At 50.6% G+C, this 9,797-nt stretch overlaps 1 protein-coding gene across 1 annotated transcript in view; it reads right to left on the minus strand.

Moving 5' to 3' along the window:
- RXRG (retinoid X receptor gamma) overlaps positions 1–8,961 on the minus strand; it is a 40,883-nt gene extending 31,922 nt beyond the window's left edge. The window contains exon 1 of the mRNA XM_075710843.1: positions 8,865–8,961. Within this exon, the coding sequence (XP_075566958.1) occupies positions 8,865–8,961 (97 nt within the window). The remainder of the gene's footprint in view (positions 1–8,864) is intronic.
- Between the last annotated feature and the right edge of the window lie 836 nt (positions 8,962–9,797).

The following is a 9,797-nucleotide window of genomic DNA, read 5'->3' on the forward strand; positions in this document are numbered from 1 at the left end:
AGTTGCAAAATCTGGAGCCCAGTCCCTTTTCAGGTCTTAAGCTTTCCAAACCAGCAGCACAGCCCCAAAGGCTAATCGATACCAGTAAATTCACCAGCCTCAGGGAATGGTCCCAGGGTCTGTCCTACTGGTTATAAACACAGTCCCTGGCACTTTCCATCACATAGTTCCAAGCACAATTTGGGACTCAGCACATGCCAAGGGTTGTTCCCACAAGGAACTTTGGACATTTAAGAGCCAAGCCATATGCAACACAAATCATTCTCCCCTGGCTCACTTGATCAATGAGGCTTTTAAATCATACCTATCCACTAAATCCTGCAGCCCTGGAGCCTAAAATCTAGGGCAGCAAAGACCCAACATTTCAAGTATCCCAGAAATTGTGCAATACATCCCTCAGTGCGCCAAGTACTTCTCTGAATCCCCCTGGGCACCTGTGCCAGTTGGGAAGCTTTCCAGGAAGGCTGCTCCCCCAAGACACAGGCTACTTCAGGCTCTCGCAAGCAGAGCAGACCCAGGAGACATGTTTATACACCATGCTTTGGCACACATAACCTCTAACCTAGGATGACATAGCAGCAAGGGAAGAAGAGTATTGACGAACCCTTGGTCAGGTGAAACAGAAGAGCTTAAACAGTCGAGGGCCTCAGCTGACACCAATGGACACAGCTCTCTGACAAACAAACCCATCCAATTTGCAATACCCAAGAGCTCCCCCAGTGCTTCTTTCTGGCTGGAAACCAAGATACTCGTGCAGGCTGGCTCCCAGGACCCTGAGCAAGCAGACCCAAAAGCAGCATCTCTGTCAGGACTGTCCACCTCTCCTGGTCCTCTAAGAAGATACACCTTTCTGCACATTCCCATCACCTCCTCACAAGAATCTCCCAAAACCTCCACCATCATCTGTAACCCTCCTTGGGGAAGAGCCTTGCTCATATCTCTGATGAGCACCTTGCATAGCCATTCCCTTGGAGCTGCCACATTCCTGGCCTTTGTAGCAAGTCAGCAATAAGAAAAAGGTCATAGAATCATTTAGGTTGGAAAAGACCTTTAAGAACATCCAGTCCAACCATTAACCTACACAACCAAGTCCACACTAAACCAATCAAGGGTAGACTAGACTAAACCATGTCCCAGAGTGCCACATCTACCCGTTTTTTGAACACTTCCAGGGATGGGGACTCCACCACCTGTCTGGGCAGCCTGTTCCAATGCTTGACCACTCTTTCAGTAAAGAAATTTTTCCTAATTTCCAACCTAAACCTCCCCTGGCACAGCTTGAGCCCATTTCCTCTCGTCCTATCGCTAACTACATGTGAGAAGAGACCAACACCCACCTCACTACAACCTCCTTTCAGGTAGTTGTAGAGAGCAATAAGGTCTCCCCTCAGCCTCCTCTAAGCTAAACAATCCCAGTTCCCTCAGCCACTCCTCATAAGACCTGTGCTCCAGACCCTTCACCAGCTTTGTTGCCCTTCTCTGGACACGCTCCAGCACCTCAATGTCTTTCTTGTAGTGAGGGGCCCAAAACTGGACACAGTATTCCAGGTGCAGCCTTACTAGCACCGAGTACAGGGGGACAGTCACCTCCCTGCTCCTGCTGGCCACACTATTCCTGATACAAGCCAGGAAGCTGTCGGCCTTCTTGGCCACCTGGGCACACTGCTGGCTTATGTTCAGCTGGCTGTCAACCAGGACCCCCAGGTCCTTTTCGGCCAGGCAGCTTTCCAGTCACTCTTCCCCAAGCCTGTAGCATTGCATGGGGTTGTTGTGACCAAAGTGCAGGACCTGGCACTTGGCCTTGTTAAACCTCATACAGTTGGCCTCGGCCCATCGATCCAGCCCGTCCAGGTCGCTCTGCAGGGCCATCCTACCCTCCAGCAGATCGACACTCCCACCCAGTTTGGTGTCATCTGCAAACTTACTGAGGGTGCACTCAATCCCCTCATCCAGATCATCGATAAAGGTATTAAACAAGGCTGGCCCCAAAACAGAGCCCTGGGGAGCACCGCTCATGACCGGCCGCCAACTGGACTTAACTCCATTTACCACTACTCTCTGGGCTTGGCCACCCAACCAGTTTTTTACCCAGCAAAGACTACGCCTGTCCAAGCCATGAGCTGCCAGCTTCCCAAGGAGAATATTATGGGAGATGGTGTCAAAGGCTTTACTAAAGTCCAGGTAAATGACATCCACAGCCTTTCCATCATCTACCAGGCGGGTCACCAGATCATAAAAGGAGATCAGGTTGGTCAAGCAGATTTCAGGGCTTCTCTGACTACCCAGAAACAAACTACCCAAGTGAAACTCGGTGTCCCCACCTACCTGCGGAACTCTTGCAAAACTTTCAAAAAGCCTTTTTTTTTTTCCTGGATCCCGCTCCATTCTTCACTCTCTTTCGCTAGCAAACTGGGATTTTTGGGAGCAGACTATCTTCCCCTCCTTGGCAAGGGCCTGAGCTGGGTGGCACACAGCTGACGGGGGACAGCCCAGCCACACAAGGTGTCTGCTGGACCTTGCATTTGTTGATGGCCACCAGAGCTCAGCACAGGGTGGGGAAGGTCTTGTCACAGCACTGCCCTGCAAAAGGCCACAAAGGGCTCCCATCTGCACCCCCCACAGCAGATGCTGTGTCCATCACTGTGTATGTGGCAGTGACAGGGGCCAGGCCTGCCAGAGAACAGCCAGGCAAGGGCCAGCCAGTGCTCTGCAGCAATGTCTGTGCAGACATGACTACAGATTTTGGGGGCAGCCAGTCCTGGACCCACACGGTTATCACCAATGGCAAACGTGGAACAGTTCAGGGCAGAGGCTGCTGGGAGGTACCTGCTGGAGGAAGGACACTTGAACACACTCTGCTCCTACCTCCCCTGTAAGTATCCACCATTTGCAAGATGGACCTTTGGCCTGGCTCAGTCTCGCTGCTTTTTAAACACCCACAGGATGCTCTCACCCAGCCCACGCAGCTCTGGCATACCCCAAGTCCAAGTCCTGGCCTACATCATGGTGCAGGGACAGGGAGGGAATCACAGACCCAGGTTCAAACACCAGCATCACTTTTTTGGCCTGATGAGGAAGGCAGTGAGAATGTAAGGATGCTTGATGCGATGCTATGACTCCCTGCCATCCCAGGCTCTAAAGGGCACTTGGCTCCCCAGCCACCTACCCCATCCCCAGCTGAGCAAGCACAGCAGCCCCGCCCCCCCCCCCCGGCACCTGCAGCCCTGTACGTGCAGCCACAGACGGATGGCTCCCTGGCCAGCACATGAGCCTTCCCCACAGGCTGACTCTCTGCACGAGCTATCTGTCAGGGGCAGAGATCATCACCCAGCACAGAAACAGGGCTGAGCTCTTCTCAGCTCTCTCCGCACCACAGGTCAGCAGGGCTCAGACCCACGTGTGTGATGCAGAGGCAAGGCTGGCCAGGGCTGCCAAGTGGGACAGGCAGTTTTGCATTTCAAGTGCCCAAGGTGCTGGTGCAACTGTAGAGAATCCCATGCTACCCAGGTGGCGACCTGCCAGGAGACAGGTCCCCAAAGGTACTCCCTTCTCCTTCAGCAGGACTCAATGCCCTGTTTCCCCACCCAAAGCATTTATAGGGGGAAGTATTCACCTGCTCTGGGGTCACTCTTTGCTTCTGTGGCCATATATTCCTAAGAAAACCCATCCTAAAGGATGTGGCAGGTCCAGCCTGCCTGTAAGCTGCCATCCCCAAGTGCAGCCCCATTGCCTGCCTTGAAAACCTGCCCCAAGCACCCTGCTGTCCCCCCCTCGACTCATGTATGCCTTTAACAGTTTGCTGGATTACCCATTGCAACTAAAATAACAAAGCTACAAAAGAAGAGGGCAAACAAACGCGATATTCTGCAGCAATTAGGGCTAAATGGGGGAAAGGGGAGCAGGGAATGAATGGACAATAGGGAGGGCAGGGATGCAGCAGCCCGGGCCCCAGCAGGCTGGGCACACACTGTCCTCGGGAGGCCAGGTCTGAGCCAGGGAGCAGCGAGCTGTATGTAAGGAAACACAGGGAGATGAAAAGGGTTATTTAAACAAGCACGGGGCAGTCCCCACAGGGCCTCCCTGTCTGCCTGGCTTCATCACAGAGTGTCCAGCGAAGAGCGGCTCCTGGTTTCCCCCCTCACTGAGTCCTTTCAGGTGGCAGGGGGATGCTGGCAAGCTGCGGTGGGGTCCGCTTAGAAAGGAAGGAATCCATTAATCTCCCTGGTAATTACTGCCACATATGGATTTGCACAATTACACTCAGTTAATTGGTTATTACAGGCAAGCCAGACTGATTGGGCATAACGGCTGGGCTTTAACCCCTTTGCTTCCCCCAGGGCCAGCCAGACACCAAGGCAGCCTTTCTCCCAAAACAGTGCTGTATCCTCCTGTAACCTTACTGGCTCCTATGCCAAAGACCAGCAAGCATAGCCCCCTGCACCCAGCCTGAGGCATCTTTGCTCTGTTGCCTTCCTTTCAGTTGGGGATCCCAAGGAGACAGACCCAAGGGGGAGGAGTGAGCCTGCACCTCAAAACAGCCAAACTCCCCAGCTGATTTCATCTGCTCGGGGTTTGCAGCAGATGCACCACATACTCCCCAGGGTGCCGAGGGACTGAAAACTCAGATCTTGTTTGTGTTTAGGACGATACCCAGATTCCTTGTGCACTTCTACTTTGTGCCCTCAAGCCCAGCAGGGTTGGTGCCAACGAGAGGAGAATCCACTCCCAAGTCTCTCAGTCTCTGAACACAGCTTCTCTGACTAGATTTGCAGTGTAATGCTTCTCTTCCTCAAAGCACTGAAAACAGAGACTTTATTCTTGTAATAAATATATATATATAACCACAGTAATATAAGCTATGCCAAAAAGTACAGATAAAGCCCTTGTAAAACTCCAGACAGCATAGGACTTCTGCCAGTTGGGTGTGGAGGCAGCCTGACCTCCCCACACCACAGCCACCACCTCCAACACCCCTCACAGGTAATAGGCCATCCAAGACCTGGACCCAAAATGTCTTATTCAGGATCCAACAACATTTCTGGAGAAAGCTCAGAAGAGGCGGGCCAAGGCAAGACCGATTTCTGCCAGAATCATGTCAAAGGCTTCCTGTTAAAAATCTGTAACAGGAAAGCAAACAACAGCATTGCAGAAAACCAACAGGGCAGCAGGGCCCATCTGAGGAGAGAGCTGTGCTCAGCAGCCACTGACACCAAGGACAAAGCAGGCATTAGCATCCTGGCAAGGCAGAGCCACCACACTGCTGCTTGGCTTTTTCAGGCTCACACCCATGTGATCCTCCTCCACAGGAGAGGGCACAGAGAAATCCACTCAAGACAGCTCACGACACCCAGCTAGAGAAGACCTCACACATTGTTGCCTGCAGGGCACAGCAATGGGCCGCTATACCACACTGCGCCTCCCCATCCTGGCACATTCAGTTTTGCTCTCATTTATTGCATTATTGCAGTTTCCCAGAGACTTCCTCTTTGCCCTCATTGTCACACGTGTAGATGAGCCTTGACATAGCCCCATCCTCTCCCTTTCCCAAGGGCATCTCAGTACCCCTCCCCAGAGAGGCAGCACCTGCTTAGCAGTAGGATATTGTTCAACACAAGCAAGGGACATACAGAAATAGCAGAGCAGAGCCAGGCATCACACAAGGCACATGGGGAGGACTTTCAGCTCACCTTCTGAATCAACCCAGCAAGCTACTGCAGCAAGGGCAAGGAGAGAAACCAAGCAGGATCACAACCAGAAAAGAGAAATCTGACTCCAAACCACCCTCTAGCCTCATCCTCTTGGTAGAAAAGCTCTTAGGCAGCCTGCCTTGGGTTTTCAGCTGAAATAGATCAAGAGGAGACTGAAAACACCTGCAACAAACACCCACCCACCCTTTCCCCTACTGCGACCACTGCAATAATGCCTGCTACAACACTCTAGGTCTAGCTTAGGAGAAACCTCCTTCTCATCAGCTAATTAAAGGGCTTTTACTGTCCCCTCTCTGCTGCAAGGAGTAGGCCCAGCAATGAAAGTCTTCTCCCTAGAAGGTCACTGGAGTTACATGAAAGTTACAGTTTGTTCCTGTTGTTTCAGTCACCTGTCATTTCCCAGCTCCCTGACTTCAATACAGAAATATCTTTCTCATGCAAAAGCCAGCTCTAGGCTCGCTGTCTGAAGTGGAGCATCTCATCCATTGTAAAGGCAGTATCTCCCAGCGAGTGTTTTCAGGTGTGCGTGAGCTTGTCTTTGAGGAAGAGAAAGGCGGGCCGGCCCTGCACCCATGAAAGGTTGCTGATCTTTCCCACAAACCAATTGCCTCTGCAAAGTTCGGAATGAATCTTCAGAGCTGTCAAAAGGAAGATCGGGCAGAACCTACAGCCACGCTTAAAAAGGTCAGCTGGGAAAAGTCAGGATGGGAAGGATGCTTGCTTTATTGACAGATGCAGAGTGGAAGGGGCTAACCAGTGAGTACCTGCAAGCTGGTTTTGGCAGCATATGCTAGACTTCAACTCTGGGCTCTGTTGGCTGCAGCTGGGGACAAATCCTTTGTGGATCAATTCCAGACAACACAGTCTGGGGACTAAGCCTGAAACTGAGACTGGGGCTGAGCACCAAGCAGAGCTCTTATGCAGCCTTCCTTCATCCTGAGGGATGAGAGCAGGCTGGTGGGACGGATGCCTTTCTGGCTCTCGTGACTCAGATCAGCATTGTAGATCTCTGAGACTGTAACATAATTTTCTATCTGTCCTTCATTTATATGCACACCCATTTGTCCAGGTTTCTGTAGGAAACAGAGCTGTGAGCATCCAGGCATTTGCTGGCAGTTTCTCGTGTATGAAGTGAATCACCCCAGTAAAAAGCCAGGGAATCTTCCAAAACTGATGGAATTTGACCCAAACTCCCCTCACCCTGGGAGCACTTTAGAGTCCAGGTATGTTGAGGGTTTGGAGTACTTGTAAAAATAAAAAAATAGAATTAAAAAAAATTCTATTTAAACAATTTCTCAATGCCCTGGTTATAACATGGGTTCTGCCAACACAGAAATGTACCAAGGATGTCTTTCAGCTGTGCACCACCTCCCCATTTGTGTGGCACTACAGAAACCCTGCTAGAGTTGCACAAGGTTCACGTGGGGAGCTGTACATCAGTGCTATCATCAGGCACAGGCCAAGGTGGCTTTTCCAAAATGCTTTCAAGTTCCTGCCTAGCTCTCGGTCCTGCCTTTTGCTGAAGTCCCCTTCCCCTTAGCCTGTTTCAGGGGAAGGATTTAAACCCACAGGCTCTTTGTGTGCCTTACAGGTGGTCTGAGCCCAGACCGAAGGAGGAATTTGCCAGCCCCTTGCCATGCTCAGAGCTGGTACCAGCTCAGTGAGTCCTGGACACCAGCAAGTGTGCCTTTGGGGCAGACATTAGCAATGGTGGGTGATAATGGGCCCTGCTGTGCCCTGCAGGCTGTCAACACACATTAAGGACAGCCCTGCCCTGCGAAGCCAAGGGAAGGGAGTTAAAGAGGAGGGGAAAGCAACTTCACTGCAAGCCCAAGCCAGAGCCAGCAACTTCCTACCCACTGCCTCCTGCCTTGCCACCTCAGCATGCTGCCTGCCTGTTTGCACTTGCTTATCATCTCCTGGCCTTTTGGGAGCAATCGCTGCCCTCTCTGCAGTCCCTCCAGCCCTCTGATCTACCCAAGACAGGTGGGTTTCGATTCTCAGGGTTTGGCCCCTGGTGCAAAGGTGACTTTGCATACAACTGAATCAATTCCAGTGTTGTGCCACTGGTTTATCTGATATACAGGAATCAGACAAATAGTGTATCTGCTGATGCTAATTAAACTTGATATTGATATGTGATGTATTTACTATGAAAGCAGCAAGAGAAGTTGTTGGTTTAAATTTTATGTGAACATTATGTGAATATTCACATTGGGTCAATATATTATGTGAATATATATTGGAAATATATAAAGGCAAGTAAATATATTCCTTTTGGTCACAATATTGTTATACATACATTGCAAAGAGCTCATACACAGCAGATGTAGTGATAAACATTGGGTCAGTTCAAAACACAAACCAGGTTCAAAGGGATCTGAAATGAATTAGACCATTATGGCATTTTCCCAGTGGAATTCTCTTTCTCTCTACATACATGCACACACACATTTAATATAGTTGACAAAATCAATATTTATTCAGAGAGTGTTTCAGTTTTTGGAGAAACATCACTTTGTTAAAAGTATTATTCAAATGGAAAATTCCTGACTAGCTTTACACATAACTTCCACCTGTCCTTTGTTAACCATTATGAACTGATTCCCCAGAACTTCAGAGTATAAGCCATCGCAGCCCTCACCTGTAAATACAGTATCCCCTTCCACACCCTGAATGCTTTTCTTCCCCTCCATTGCAGGAGGAAAGCACACACTCACAGAAAACAGGTCTGGAAGGGACCTGGCAAGCTCATCTCACCCATCTTCCTGCCCCAAATCAAATCAGAGACCTTCAGGGATGGAGCTTCCACCTCCTCCCCAGCCCATCTGTCCCACCACATCTCCATCGCTCCTGTTAAATAGCTTTCCCCCATGTCTAAACTGAGGCTTCCCTCCTGCAATGGAGAGTGCAGCACAGTGCTATGAGGGTTTCTTTCCAAAACCTGCACCTGAATTAAACTCCCGTAAAGGCTCTATTCAGTTGGCGCCTATTGCTACAGGAGTAGCATGCCCAGGAGGCTGGGCAAGCCCCACTGCTCTTGGCAATGGCCACAGTGGTGTCCTGCCACCCCTCCGTGCAGCTGCACAACCCACAGCTGAGCCTGTGCTGCTGCTCAGCATAGCCGATTTGCATGGGGTCAGGGCAACGACTTACAGAAATGAGGGAAGGAGCCCGTCTCCAGGGAATAAGGAGCCTGTGTGCCTGGCTGCATTTCCAACCTGCGTCCTGTCTCTTCAGTGGACTCAACCATGAAGGGAGGTTTGGGATTGGCTCTATCAGCAGTGCTGGGCTGTTGGAGAAAGAAAGGAGTGTTTACACATTACAGCGCAGCATCCTCACGATCCGTTCTAAGTTACAAATTTACCTCCCAGACCTTGACCAGGGCTGGGGTTTCCTGTGTTTGCTCTTTGGGCTCCTGTCTCTTTGGAAAGCAGGAGGTGTTGCAATGCTGTGGGGAGGGCTGGTTGCACAGGCTGCCTGGGAAAAGCCCTGCAATGCAAAGGAGTTGGTCCAAAATGGCTCTGCTGAGAACATGTCTCCTGGAAGCAATTTCTTTTCAAACCCTGGCTCCTAAAGAAATGAAACCAAGCAAACAACTGCCATCCCGTCTGAGCATCTCAGTTTTGCTTTCCTCCTTCTCTCTGTCAGTTGGTCTTTTTTCATTTATCTGCAAACCTACCCACTCTATCTGATAACAAACTTTGCCATCGAGAAGGTGGCAGTGTTAGCCACATCATCACTGGACTCCTCTGGAGACCAGACATAGTTGGCTTTTGCCTCGCTGAACCTGTCTAAGGACCGTGGGGGCAGGTGACAAGGGAGCAATGTCCTGTACACATTCCTGGGCAGCATCACTAACTGCTTGCAGATGACCTGGACAGACCCTTGTCTCCAGAAGGCTTTCAGAAGACAACCAGCCTGTGCAGCGACCAGTTTTTCTTGTGCTGAAGTTAGAGCCCCTGGCTTTGTCCCTGTACCTGCTTATCTCTGTTACACTCTCAAACCTTGTGCACAGGTGTCTGCCTGCATCTTCCCTTGTATTTGGATTTTGCCAGTCCTGGTGGAGAGGAGCTACAAGCAAACAAC

This window comes from Pelecanus crispus, chromosome 5, assembly GCF_030463565.1.
Source record: "Pelecanus crispus isolate bPelCri1 chromosome 5, bPelCri1.pri, whole genome shotgun sequence".
In the NCBI taxonomy this organism is placed as follows: domain Eukaryota; kingdom Metazoa; phylum Chordata; class Aves; order Pelecaniformes; family Pelecanidae; genus Pelecanus; species Pelecanus crispus.